Source organism: Macaca thibetana, chromosome 3, assembly GCF_024542745.1.
Source record: "Macaca thibetana thibetana isolate TM-01 chromosome 3, ASM2454274v1, whole genome shotgun sequence".
Taxonomy (NCBI): Eukaryota; Metazoa; Chordata; class Mammalia; order Primates; family Cercopithecidae; genus Macaca; species Macaca thibetana.
In genome coordinates, this window is record NC_065580.1 from 153,491,734 (window position 1) to 153,506,265 (window position 14,532).

The following is a 14,532-nucleotide window of genomic DNA, read 5'->3' on the forward strand; positions in this document are numbered from 1 at the left end:
TTGTCTGTTGCCATGGGAGCTGTCTGATCCTCATATTTGAGTTCCGGGATATTGCTGCTGATAATCTTGGAGCTACTGTATGTTGGTTTTTGGTTTTCTGTTGGGAAGCAGTGAAGCCAACTTACTTCTATGCCACCATTTGGAACCAGAAACTCCTGGTTGCCCATATTTTAATTGGGTTACTTTCCTTTCTGTTACTGAGTGGTGAGAAGTATTTGTAATATGCTAGTACCTTATCAGAGATAGGATTTTCAAATGCAGCCATACCTCAGAGATCCTGTAGGTTTGGTTCTAGATTACTGCAATAAAGCAAATAGCACAATAAAGTGAGTCACATGAATTTTTTGGTTTCCCAGCATATATAAAAGTTATGTTTACAGTGTACTTTAGTCTGTTAAGTATGAAATTAGCTAGGTGTGGTGGTGCAGACCTGTAGTCCCAGCTACTCAGGAGGTTGAGGGTGCAGTGAACTGTGATTGTGCCACTTCACTCCAGCCCGGGTGACAGAGTAAGATACAATCTCAAAAAAATGAAAAAAGAATTTTATAGGTTTAATTTTTTTTTTTTTGAGACGGAGTCTCGCTCTGTCGCCCAGGCTGGAGTGCAGTGGCGCGATCTTGACTCACTGCAAGCTCCACCTCCCGGGTTCACGCCATTCTCCTGCCTCAGCCTCCCGAGTAACTGGGACTACAGGCACCCACCACCATGCCCGGCTAATTTTTTTTTTTTTTTGTATTTTTAATAGAGACGGGGTTTCATTATATTAGCCAGGATGGTCTTGATCTCTTGACCTTGTGATCCTCCCGCCTTAGCCTCTCAAAGTGCTGGGATTACAGGCGTGAGCCACTGCTCCTAGCCAGCTTTAATTCTTATATTCAGATCTTAGATCCATTTTGAGTTAATATTTGTATATGGTATGTGGTAGGTATCCAACTTCCTTCCTTTGCATGTGGATATCCAGTTGTTTTAGCATCATTTATTCAAAAGATTATTGTTTTATCATTTTTCCATTGATTTGTCTTGGTACTTTTGTTGGAATTCAGTTGACCATAAATGTGAGGATTTATTTCTGTACTCTCAATTCTACCATTGATTTATATGACTATCATTCTGCCAATACCCTATTATTACTTTTATTGCTGAAAATAAGGTGAAATTATTACAGTCTAAAGCAAAAGTATCAGATATAGTACGTCTCAACTCTGTATATCCTTTTCAGCATAAATAATTGACACCAGAATCTTTTTTTTTTTAATGGGGTCTCACTCTAATCGCCCAGGCTGGAGTACAGTGGCGTGATCATAATTCACTGTAGCCTCAAGCCCCTGGGTTCAAGCAATCCTCCCACCTCAGCCTGGGTAGCTGGGACTATAGGCATGAGCCACTACACCTAGCTAATTTTTATTTATTTTTTTGTAGAGACAGGGTCTCACTATGTTGCCTAAGACTCATCTCAAACTTCTAGGTTCAAGTGATCCTCCTACCTTGGCCTCCAAAAGTATTGGGATTATAGGTGTGAGCCACTGTGCTTGGCCCAGATTCATTTCCTTTTTTTTTTTTTTGAGATTGAGTTTTGTTCTGTTGCCCAGGCTGGAGTGCAGTGGCACCATCTCGGCTCACTGCAACCTCCACCTCCTGGGTTCAAGTGATTCTTCTGCCTCAGCCTCCTAAGTAGCTGGGATTACAGGTGCATGCCACCACATTTGGCTAATTTTTGTATTTTTAGTAGAGACGGGGTTTCTCCGTGTTGGCCAGGCTGGTCTCAAACTCTTGACCTCAGGTGATCCACTGTCCTTGGCTTCCGAAAGTACTGGGATTACAGGTGGGAGCCACTGTACCTGGCCCCATTTCTTAAATTATGTAATTACTGTGCTAACCTCTAGAATTACCTATAAACACTTTTAATGAAAAATGAACCTAGAAAAACCATTTTAACAGAAAAATTAACTGGCAGTGTTTTAGTTTTGGTAGATGGTAACAAAGTCAATTCTATAGGCCTTGAATTGACTCACAGGCATTCTAGATAGATTAAATATCAGTAAGCAAAGTACAAATTACCATGTAAAACAAACAAATTCCAACAGATTGACAAGTACTGAAGCTGTCTGTGTAGGAATTTATTCACATTTATTTTACTTTGTAGTTCATGTTTTAGTGGTATTTAGTGAAATGCAGCATTGGCATTTGCAGTTACAATACTGGATATATGATACAGACTTCATTTACCAGTACATTTGTTGTGTTGGGCATTGTTGCTTGCTATTTTATATATATATATATATATATATTTTTTTTTTTTTTCTTCAGCGATGTATTAGTAATGTTTTTGTTTTCTGTTGCTGTGTAACAAACCTCCTCAAAATATAAAGTCTTAACATTTATTTTGCTCATGGGTCTGCAGTTTGGTCAGGCTTGGCAGGGACAGTTTGCTGCTCTCCAGCGTCTGGAGGTGTCTGCAGCGCTGCCCATTGGGAGCAGTGTAATTACTTGGTCTGGTCTTCAGGCCGATTTGCAGGGTCTCAGGCATGAGGAAATGGGATACTTGCTGATCCACAGTGGGACATAAAATTGAGAAAATAAGTTTTCTTCAAAATCAATTTTCTTTTTTTTTTTTTTTTTTTTTTTTTGAGATGGAGTCTCGCTCTGTCGCCCAGGCTGGAGTGCAGTGGCGCGATCTCGGCTCACTGCAAGCTCCGCCTCCCGGGTTCACGCCATTCTCCTGCCTCAGCCTCCCGAGTAGCTGGGACTACAGGCGCCCACAGCCGCGCCCGGCTAATTTTTTGTATTTTTAGTAGAGACGGGGTTTCACCGTGGTCTCGATCTCCTGACCTTGTGATCCGCCCGCCTCGGCCTCCCAAAGTGCTGGGATTACAGGCGTGAGCCACCGCGCCCGGCTTCAAAATCAATTTTCATACTATTTTTTGACTACATATAATTTCAGTTTTGTATCATGGCTAAAAGTTACTAGCAAATATAGATTGAATATTCTTTATCTGAAATGCCTGGGACCAGAAGTGTTTTGGATTTTGGAATACTTGCATTATACCTGCTGGTTCAACACTCTAATTCAAAAATCTGAAATCTGCAATGCTCTGTGAGCATGACCTTTGTGCATCTTTGTCAGTGCCCAAAAATTTTTAGATTTTGGAGCATTTTGGATTTTGGGTTTTCAGATTATGGATCTTATTAAAAGTGAATTTTCACATCCTCAGTCCCAGATAAGACAGTTAGCCCCCACCTTATGTTTGGACTCTGCCTGCCCACAGCTGGTTAATGCAGCACTCCGGAGCATAGTGACTGCAGACATGGTTAGATTCCAGGGCTCTGTTTCACTCTTTAGGTGCTTGCTAATTACAGTGCACATTACTTAATATTTCAGTAACTCTTATGGTTGTCAGTGATTCTTTCTGGGCTGTCACTTTTGTTATAATACTTTTTTTTTTTTTTGAGACAGAGCTTTGCTCTGTCACCCAGGCTGGAGTGCAGTGATGTGATCATGGCTCACTGCAGCCTCTACCTCCTGGGCTCAAGCAATCCTTCTGCCTCCACCTCCTGAAAAGCTAGGACTACAGGTGCACACACCATGCCCAGCTAATTTTTAAATTTTTTGTAGAGATAGGGTCTTGCTATGTTGCCCAGGCTGGTCTTGCACTTGTGGACTCAAGCAGTCCTCCCACCTCAGTCTCTCAAAATGTTGGGATTACAGGTGTGAATCATCATGCCTAGCAGTTTCATTTTTATATGTCTCATTGTCAGCTGTGTTTTCATTAGGTCTTTTGGAAGAAAAACAGCAACAAATATTCTGTTCTGCACAAAATTGTCTAGGTTCTGAAGTCATCTGATCTTGATGCTTTGTTTCATTTTCTGTTGCAGATGTTGCTGCCATAGCATGTGGTCGTGAATTCTTGGTTAATTCAAGCCGGGTGCTCTTGGACACCATATTGCAGCTTCTGGGAGACTTGAAGCCAGGACAGTGTACCAAACTCAAAGTGTATGGTGGATAATGTTAACAAGTTAATTCTATGTACATATTAATTAGACTATGCTGATTGGGCCTCTCTTCAAGTAAACACAGTTAATTTTGGTGGTAGTTCTAAATACTCGAAGAAATAAATTGACTGGAGAAGTTAAGGGAGTATACTGTCCCTTAAATAGCATTTTAGAAAATAAATTTAAGGAAGGAATGTTTTTACCTTAGAGCAATCAGTGAGTCCCAAATACTATTGCATGATACTTCGTGGTTATGTCAAAATGACTTTAAATAGGTATTTGTGGTGGTAGCACCCCACTTCCAGGTACTAAAATCTGTATTTGTTTTCTATTTTTTATGTAACAAATTATCACCAACTTGATGGCTAAAACACCACCATTTATTATTTCATAGTTTGGTAAGTCAGAAGTCTGAGTGGGGTTGAGAGTTTCTCTGCACAGGTCAAAAGTGAGGTGTTTTCCAGGGCGGGATCTTTTCAGAGACTCTGTGGGAGGAATCTACTTCTGGGCACTTTGAAGTTGCTGGCAGAGTCCAGTGTCTTGGTTTCTAGGACCAAGTTCCCTGTTTCCCGGCTGGCTGGTCAGCTGTGGGTCAGCTGCTGAGGCAGCTTGCATTGCTTCTCACAGGGGCCCCATCTTCACGCCACAGTCACTCATTGAATCCTTCCCACGTTTCCAGTCTCTGAGACTTCCTCTTCGTCTACCAGCAAGGTGAAACTCTCTCTGCTTTTATTCTTTTGTTAAAAAATTTACTTCAAGAAGGCAAAAACTCTGCTTCTTATAGATTTGTGTGTTTAGGCATACCTGGATAAACTCCTTTTGATAACTCTTGAGTCAGCGTACCTTAATTACATCTACAGAATCCCCCTTTCCAGGCAATGACATCATCAGCGTGTGGTAATTTATAGTCCCAGAGATTAGGGCAGGAAATCTTGGGGAGAGGGGCAGTGTAAGATTCTGCCACTCACACCGTTCGTTCTGAGTGTTGCCTTTGACTTCTTAGAGCATCTTTACGTTTTAATTTTTTTTTTTTTTTTTTTTAAAGAGACCGAGTCTCTACATACATTGCCCAGGCTGGCGTCAAACTCCTAGGCATTCAAGTAATCCTTCCACCTCAGCCTCCTGAGTAGCTGGGACTACAGGCATGTGCCACAATGCCCTGCTGTGGAGCACTTTTTAAAAGTAAGAGCTTCTGTCAAGTCTGTGCCAGGTGCTTCCGACATCTGTGTCATCCTGGCCGCGATGTCTCTTGGTTGTTTTTCCCATGTGAGTTTAGATTTTCCTGTTTCTTCATATGCCAAGTAATTTGGATTTATCCTGGACATTTATGTGATCACTGGTCTTGTTTAAATCCTTGGGAAATGCTGGTGTTTATATTTTCACAGGCAGTCAACCCCTTCGGGTCAGATTCCAGCCAGCCTTTTCTCTGTTTGCTTTGAGTGTGTTGTCCTGTTTTCAAAGAGTCTTTACAGTGCTATTGGAACTGCCCCTTGTGAGTGCCGCCCAGTGGCCAACAGTTAAGAGTCTTTCAGACGCTGTTTGTGATCAGATCCACACAGGCACAACTTGGGATGAGGCCAGGAATTTATAAACAACTTTGTGGGGTCACTTTTCTGAGCTGTTAACTCTCGGGTACATTTTAGTTGTCTGGGACTGCCTTTTTCAGTCCCCCACCTGCAATGCTGGGGTTTCATATACCCTGCTGTGTCTAAGTGCCCGCAACTGTGCCTTCATCCTGCCCTGCAGCAGGACTTGAGAAGCTCTTAGAGCTTTCAAGTGTAAGGAAAAGATGCCTTTCTCACAGCGTTTGAGTTACCTGGGGGATGCCCCCACTGCCACCGTGCTTGGTTGCTGCCAGGAGACTCCTTTCCCACTCCTTGAGCCTCACTAGAGACCTTCTTCTGGTGCTGTCTGTGTGGCTCAGGGCTACTTCTGGGTTTGGAGCTCCCTTGAGTCCAGGCCAAGGACACTAGAGGAAAAAGTGGTAAACTCACTGCTGGTTTAGTGGTTCTTAAAATTTTCATCATCTTCCCCTATCTGCCTGCTACTGTTTACTTTTCAGAGTCCTCAAATAGCTGCTTCATGTATTCTCTTTGGAATTTATAGCTGCGTTCAGTGGAAGCGAGAATGGAGGGTGTGTTCAGGCCATCTTATCCAGAACCAAGCTTTCTAGTCCATTTCAATATTTTGTACTAACAAATATATTTACATAAGTAATACATATATACATATATGCAATTTTTTTTTTTTTAAAGACAGAGTCTTGCTTTGTAACCCAGGCTGGAGCATAGTGGTGTGAACATGGCTGACTGCAGCCTTGACCTCTTAGGCTTAAGTTATCCTGCCAGCTCAGCCTCCTGAGTAGCTGGGACCATTGGTGCACGCCACTATGCCTGGCTAATTGTTAAATTAAAAAAAATTTTTTTTTTTTTTTTGAAATGGAGTCTCGCTCTGTCGCCTAGGCTGGAGTGTAGTGGCGCGATCTCGGCTCACTGCAGGCTCCGCCTTCCGGGTTCACGCTGTTCTCCTGCCTCAGCCTCCCGAGTAGCTGGGACTACAGGCGTCCACCACCACACCCGGCTAATTTTTTATTTTTATTTTTTTAGTAGAGATGGGGTTTCACTGTGTTAGGCAGGATGATCTTGATCTCCTGACCTTGTGATCCACCTGCCTTGGCCTCCCAAAGTGCTGGGATTACAGGGTGAGCCACCGCGCCTGGCCAAATTAAAAAAAATTTTTTTGTAGAGACTAGGTCTCTCCATGTGGCCCAGGCTGGCATGGAGGGTTTTGTTTGGGGGTATAATTTTACCAATTGCTTGTGGATCTAGTTCATTCCTTTTAAGTACCTTGCATCAAAGGAGATGTAATATTTGGATTATCCTTCCCTGACTTTAAGGTTTTACTTGACAAATATAATGCTGTAGTGAACATCCTTGATAAAGTATTTGCTAACCTGTCTGAGAGTTCCTCTAGGAGTTTTCCCAGAAGAAAGATTTGAGAAGTAGGACATGGACATTTTCAGTTTGATAAGATACTGCCAAACTGGTCACCATAGTGTACATTTCTACCTGCACCATGTCACTATTCATGTTTCCCACGTCCTTGTCAGCACTTCGCTATTTATTATATTCCTCTAAAGAAAAAAGAAAAAAAAAAAATATATATATGGAAAGAGGGAGAGGTGCGGGGGGAAGAAGGTGAGAGACCGGGTCTTGCTGTGTCACCCAGGCTGGAGTGCAGTGGTGCAATCATGGCTCACTGCAGCCCCGACCTCTGGGGCTCAAGTGATCCTCCCATCTGAGCCTCCTGAGTAACTGGGGTCCCGGCTACTTGGCATGCCACCATGCCCAGCTAACTTTTTTTTTTTTTTTTTTGAGACGTAGTCTCACTTTGTCATCCAGGCTGGAATCCAATGGCACGATCTCACTCACTGCAAGCTCCGCCTCCTGGGTTCCCACCATTCTCCTGCCTCAGCCTCCCGAGTAGCTGGGACTACAGGCGCCCGCCACCATGCCTGGCTAATTTTTTGTATTTTTAGTAGAGATGGGGTTTCATCATGTTAGCCGGGATGGTCTTGGTCTCCCGACCTTGTGATCCGCCCGCCTCGGCCTCCCAAAGTGCTGGGATTACAGGCGTGAACCACCGTGCCTGGACTTTTTTTTGTATTTTTTGTAGAGACAGGGTCTCATCTTGTTGCCCAGGCTGGTCTCAAACTCCTAAGCTCAAGTGATCCACCTACCTCGGCCTCCCAGAGTGCTGGGATTACGGCGTGAGCCACTGCACCTGGCCTTAAAGAGTATTTTTATCATCCGCCTATCATCTGTGTGTCTTTGTCCTTCTCTCCCTTCCTTCAGATTTAGATTGCCAGTGAGGTTGAGACTCTTCACATGTTTGTACCATTCCAGTTTTTCCTTTGAGTCGCCCGTCTGTGTCTTGTGCCCACTTTCCTGTTGGGCTGCATTTTTCTTAGTGATGTGCTGTAGTTGTGTGTTCTGGATACTAATCCATTGCCTCTTTTGTTTCTGTGGTCTGTACAAGGTCCATATTTATGGGCCAGCTAAAGTCCCCCCTTCAACTTCCAAGGTGAAGCTGTGTGTGAGGGCTGGGTCACTTCTAGCCTCTCTGGTTCCAGTCCCTAGGGCTTTGTGCCTTTGGGTCCTGCTGAGCTCTTGTTGATTTCAGTGGGAAATGGGGAGAATTGCCTTCTGAGCCATTCACTGACTTTCTTGGCAGTCTTCCATTTGGCCACTGAGCAAAGCCGCGTGTTTAGCCTCTATCCTGACTCGGGATCTCAGCATGCACCAGCCTGAGAGAGGCCTTCCCGCTGGGATCTTTGGCTGCCTTCCAACATGCTCATGGCTTGTTCCCTCTCACTCTCATCTCCAAGGCACTGTTCTCTCCTCTTTTCACCTCCCCCACTTCACTAACGCCCACCCTTGAGTCCTCTGGAGCCCCAGGACCTCCTTTCTCCTGCTATAAATCAGCCTCTTTTCTTCCTGGCCGCCCCCTGCCTTCGGTATAGCTTCTCGCTCTCTGGAGAACTATACTTTCACTGCCACTTTTGTGATCGAAGGTTACTAATTTTCAGCAGTTAGTACCTTAGACCCAGAGATAGGGGTTATTTTTTTCCTAGTTGCTCATTTTAAAAAAAAATTTTAATTTTAATTTTAAATTCACGGGGTACATGTGCAGGTTTGTTACAAGAGTATATCGCATGATGCCGAGGTTTGGGCTTCTATTGAATCTGTCACTCAGATAGTAAACATAGTACCCAATAGGAGGTTTTTCAGTCCTTGTTCCTCTCCCTCCCTCTCTCCTTTTGGAGTCTTCAATGTCTCTTGTTCCCATCTTTATGTCCATGTATACCAAGGGTTTAGCTCCCACTTACAAGTGAGAACATGCAATATTTGGTTTTCTACTTCTGGATTAATTCATTTAGAATAAATGTTGCTGCAAAGGACATGGTGTTGTTCTTTTTTTTTCTGCCTGTGTAGTATTCCATGACTTATATGTACCAGATTTTCTTTATCCAATCCACTATTGATGGACACCTCAGTTGATTCTATGCCTTTGCTATTTTTGTTTTGTTTAGTTTTGTTTTTGAGACAGGGTCTGGGTGTTCCATCCACACTGGAATGCAGTGGTGCTGTCTTATCTCACTGCAGTCTGAAACTCCTGGGCTCAAGCAGTCCTTCTGCCTCAGCCTCCCAAGTACCTGGGTGCCTGGGATTACAGGCATGTGACATAACACCTGGCTAATTTAAATTTTTTTTTTTTTTGGTAGTGATAGCGGTCTCACTTTCTTGCCCAGGCTAGTCTTGAACTCCTGGACTCAAGTGATCCTTTCACCCCAGCCTCCCAAAGTGCTGGGGTTTCAGGCATGAATCACCACTTATCTTTGCTATTGTGAGCAGTGTTGTGATAAACGTATAAGGGCAGGTGTCTTTTTGGTGGAACAATTTTATTTTCCTTTGGCTATTTACCAAGTAACGGGATTGCTGGGTTGAATGCTAGGTCTATTTTTAGTTCTTTGAGAAATCTCCAAACTGCTTTCCATAGGTGCTGAATTAATTTACATTCCCACCAACAGTGTATAAGAGTTCCTTTTTTTCCATAGTTTTGCCAACATGTTGTTTTTTGACTTTCTAATAAGAGCCATTCTGATTGTTGTGAGATGGTATCTCATTGTGGTTTTGATTTGCATTTCCCTGATGACTAGTGATGTTGGGCATTTGTTCTTTTTTTGTTGGCTGCTTATATGTCTTCTTTTAAGAAGTGTTTGTTCTTGCTCTTTGCCCGCTTTTTAATGAGGTTATGTGTTTTTTTCTTGTTGATTTGTTTAACTTAACTTCCCTATAGATTCTGGGTATTAGACTTTTGTTGGATCCATAGTTTGTGAATATTTTCTCCTATTCTGTAGGTTGTCTGTTTACTCTGTTGATAGTTTCTTTTGCTATGGAGAAGTTCTTTAGTTTAATTAGGTCCCAACTGTTAATTTTTGGTTTTTGTTGCAATTGCTTTTGAGGACTTAGTCAAATTCTTTGCCTAGCCCGATGTCCAGAAGACTATTTCCTAGATTTTGTTCTAGGACTTTTATAGTTTGAGGTCTTACATTTAAGTTCTTAATCCATCTTGAGTTAATTTTTATCTGTGGTTAGAGGTAGGGGTCCAGTTTCATTTGTATGCATATGGTTAGCCATTTTTCCCAGCACCATTTATTGAACAGGGAGTCCTTTCCTCATTGCTTATTTTTGTCAATTTTGTCAAAGATCAATTGGCTGTAGGTGTGCAGCTTTAATTTCTGGGTTCTGTATTCTGTTTCATTGGTCTATGTGTTTATTTTTGTACCAATGTCATGCTGTTTTAGTTTGTGTAGCCTGGTAGTATAGTTTGAAGATGGGCAATGTGATGGCTCTGGCTTTGTTCTTTTTTCTTAGGGTTGCTTTGGCTATTTGGGCTCTTTTTTGGTTCTATAAGAATTTTAGAAGAGTTTATTCTAATTCTATGAAAAATGATGTTGGCAATTGAATAGCAATAGCATTGAATCTGTAGATTGATTTGGGCAGTATGGACATTTTCATGATATTCATTCTTCTAGTCTATGAACATGGAATGTTTTTCCAGTTGTGCCATCTATGATACTTCTTTCAGCAGTGTTTCGTAGTTCTTCTTGAAGAGCTCTTTCACCTCCTTGGTTAGATGTATTCCTAGGTTATTTTTTTGTGTGTGGCTGTTGTAAATAGGATTGTGTTCTTGAGGATTGGCTCTCAGCTTGAACCTTTTTTTTTTTTTTTTTTTTTTTTTTTTTTGAGACAGGATCTCACTCTTTTACCCAGGCTATGGTGCAGTAGCATGACCACGACTCCCTGCAGCCTCGACCTCCTGATCTCAAGCGATTCTCCTGCCTGAGCATCCTGAGTAGCTGGGACTACAGGTGTGTGCCATCACACCTGACTAATTTCTGTATTTTTTTGTAGAGACAGGGTTTCGCCATGTTGCGCAGGGTGGTCTTGAACTCCTGAGCTCAAGTGATCTGCCTTCCTTGGCTCTTCCAAAAGTGCTGGGACTACGAGTGCGAGCCACCACACCTGGCCTTCAGTTCTGTGTTGAATAGGTGCGGTAAGAGTGGATATCTCTGTCTTATTCCAGTTCTTAGGGGAAGTGTTTCTTCTAGCTGCCCATTTTTATTTTTAATGAAATGTCCCAGAATGCTCTTTAAAAGGCTCTTTCTCTTCCAATCTCATACAAAAATTTTTCCTCCTTGAAAATTCAAGCAACCAGTTGGCTCTCTTCACATCCAGCCTTTCTCATCACTGCACTTTTCTGACCACCCAGGCATTTCCCTTGTTCACTGACTACTGGCTTGTTGGTGTCCCCCTCCCCATTTCCCGCTATCTTGAATGACTTGAACATGTTTAGGAGTGATTCATTCAACAATCTAATTTCAAGGTCACATGCCTTTCTCAGCTGCCAAGATTTGCTGTGCCCTTCACTGTGGCAATAGTCTGCCTTGGGCCAGACCCTGCACATGGTCATCACGTGGACTGTCTGGTAAACACTGCTCTAGCACTCAGGCAGTACCTCCTCTCCTCCCTGCCTCCTTTTCCTACCATTATTCCCTCTAAACTGCAAGACCTCCTGCTCCTCCTCCTTCCTCCTGCTGACACCATTGCCTCCATGGCCTCCCCTCCCACTAGCTCACCCAGCCCCAGTGTCCATTACATTTCCTGATGCTTTCAACCTTGGACCAGCCCAGCCATCCTCCTTCTCTGTTCCTACAGCTGGGGCTGCTTAGTGAGGTTTGGGAAGAAGCTTTCCTGTGTGCACGGACTCTTGTCATTTCTCCTGGTTTCCAGCACCTTGGGATCCTCCTCTATGTCCTTACTTATCTCCCACTCATTTCCATAGTGGTGGAGGCAGACCTCGGGTGTGACCCTCACGGCCTCCCTGCTCTGCTCTTCCTCTGCAGGTGGGTGTCCCAGCAGGCGGCTTTACTTCCTGCTGTACGGAGTCAAGGGTATGAGTGTGGCCACCTCAGCTTGGCCCTCCCTTGTTTATTCCACTCACCTTTGCTTTTTCCTTTTACATGTCAGAGGCACATATGGCCTGGATGTGTGTGTGTATGGTGTGGGTGTGGATGTGTGTATGTGGGGGGTGTTGGGGGGTTGGGATGTATTTTGTGTGTGGTGTATGTGTATGTGGGTGTTTTTTGGGGTGTCTGGTGTGTATGGTGTGTATGTGTTTGGGGCATGTTTATGGTGTGAGTGTGAGGGAATGTGTGTGGTGTGTGTGTGTATATGGTGGGGGAGGTGGGTGTCATGTGATGTGTGTGACTGTGGTGTGTCTGTATATGTGGGACTATGGGGGATTGGGATGTGTGTATTTTGTGTGTGGGGGGAGATGTGGATGTGGTGTGCTTGGTGTGTGTGGCTGTATGAGGGGGATGTGTGTGTGTGGTATGTGTATGTTGGGGGATGTTTGTGGTATGTATATATATGTGGAGGGTATGGGGTATGTGTGTGTGTGGAAGGTGTGTGGGGGGATATGTGTGGGCGTGTGTGGTGTGTGTGTGGTGTGTGGGTGTGGTGTGTGGGGGTGTGTGGGCTGCATATGTGGGGGTGTGTGTATGTGTGTTGGAGTGTGTGTGGGGTGTGTGTGGTGTGTGTGTTAGGTGGGTGATGTGTGTTTGTGGGCTCTGTCAGTCAAGGCTGGAGCAGTTGGTGCAGTCAGCTGGTGTGTTGTGTATGGTGTGTGGGGTGTGGTGTGTGTGTGATCTGTGGTGTGTGATGTGTGGTGTGTGTGTGGTGTGTGATGTGGGTGTGTGGTGTGTGGTGTGGGTGTGTGGGCTCTGTCAGGCAAGGCTGGGGCAGTTAGTGCAGTCAGCTGGTGTGTGTGTGGTGTATGTGGTCTGTGGTATGTGGTGTGTGTGTGTGTGGTGTGTGTGATGTGTGTGTGGTGTCTGGTGTGTGTGTGGTGTGTGATGTGTAGTGTGTGGTGTATGGTGTGTGGTGTGTGTGGCGTGTGTGTGATGTGTGGTGTGATGTGTGTGGTGTGCGATGTGTGTATGGTGTGTGGTGTGTGTGCAGTGTGTGTGGTGTGCACAGTGTGCAAGTGGTCTGCGTATGGTGTGTGTGTGGTGTGAGAGATGTGCGTGTGGTGTGTGTGTGTGCAGTGTGTGGTGTGTGTGGTGTGTGTATGGTGTGGGGTGTGGTATGTGTGTGGTGCAGTGTGTGGTGTGTGTGTGGTGTATGATTGTGTGTGGTGTATGATGTGTGTGTTGTGTGTGTGTGGTATGTGTGGTGTGTTTATGGTGGTCTGTGTGGTGTGTGGTGTATGATTGTGTGTGGTGTGGTGTGTGTGTGGTGTGTACGTATGGTGCACGTGCTGTGTGGTGTGTGTGTGGTGGGTGTGTTGTGTGTGTGGTGTGTGATGTGAGTGGTGTGTGGTGTGACCGGTGTGTGACTGGTGTGTGTGGCGTGGTGTGTGTGATGTGTGCGACAGGTGTGTGTAACGTGTGTGTGGCGTGGCGTGTGTGATGTGTGTGACGGGTGTGTGTGACTGGTGTGTGTGGTGTGGTGTGGAGTGTGTGCTGTGGGGTGTGTGTGTGTAATCTTCCTGCCTCTGTATTGAGCCTTCCTCTGGGATGTGCCCTGTTGCCTGTCACCTCTTGCTCCAGTATTTCTAGCACTCCTGCTCCACTGGCTCCTGTTCAGCCTTTTGTCTCCCAGGCCATGGCTGCCCTTTCAAACCACTAGCCACCCTGGGTTTATCATGACATGTTGCATTTTCCCAGAATGCAGAGCTGGCTCATGGTGTATTCCTTCTGCTTCCACCTGAAATCCCTGTGGGCCCTGTAGGTCAGTGGTGGATCAGACTCGATTCTGCCATTGGGCCACATGTCCATCTCTTTTGTGGCAAACACTCATAGGGTTGTACATGGGACAATGTTGCGACTCGGCCTCTGTGAGTTCTTTCAGTGGCATAGCCTCCCCAGCCATATGGTTTCAGGCTGTTGCTAGTTTATCTACCTTTTTAGTGAAGACCCTGTTTGTTACTCTCCAAATCTAGGAACTTCCAGCATATGGTGGCCAGACACACCAGCTGACCTTGGAGACCCCTCAAGGTGGTTGGTGCTGCTAGCAGGCTGGCTGGATTCTGTTTACTGTAGTGGTTGTAGCTTTTCAATCTTGACAGCCATACCTCACGGGTAATTTTCCCCATTCCCGTCAACCTCTCAGGTGTCTGCTGGAAATGGCCACTTGACAGAACTGTGTGCAGGGTGAGCTGTGTCAGCCAAGGCTGGGGCAGTTCAGTGCAGTCCGCTGGTGGCATGCCCCCGGCAGGGTCCTGTCTGTTTCTTCTCTGTGTATTTCTCCTTAGTCATTCAGCCATGGGATGACACATGTCAGGAGCGTCCCGCATCGTCACTGCCTCAGTCCATTTCCTTCCCCTCTGGCCACTGGTCACCCAGGCTTGTGCTCCCAGGGCCTGGTGTGGGCAGGATTTGTGCTGTGCCTGGACCTTGGATTGCAGGGGACCCTG

At 44.9% G+C, this 14,532-nt stretch overlaps 1 protein-coding gene across 2 annotated transcripts in view; it reads left to right on the top strand.

Moving 5' to 3' along the window:
• Positions 1–14,532, top strand: part of HSF2BP (heat shock transcription factor 2 binding protein) — a 117,692-nt gene that overhangs the window by 37,207 nt on the left and 65,953 nt on the right. For both annotated transcript variants that reach the window (XM_050784466.1, XM_050784467.1), the window contains exon 7: positions 3,874–3,991. In XM_050784466.1, the coding sequence (XP_050640423.1) occupies positions 3,874–3,991 (118 nt within the window). The remainder of the gene's footprint in view (positions 1–3,873; positions 3,992–14,532) is intronic.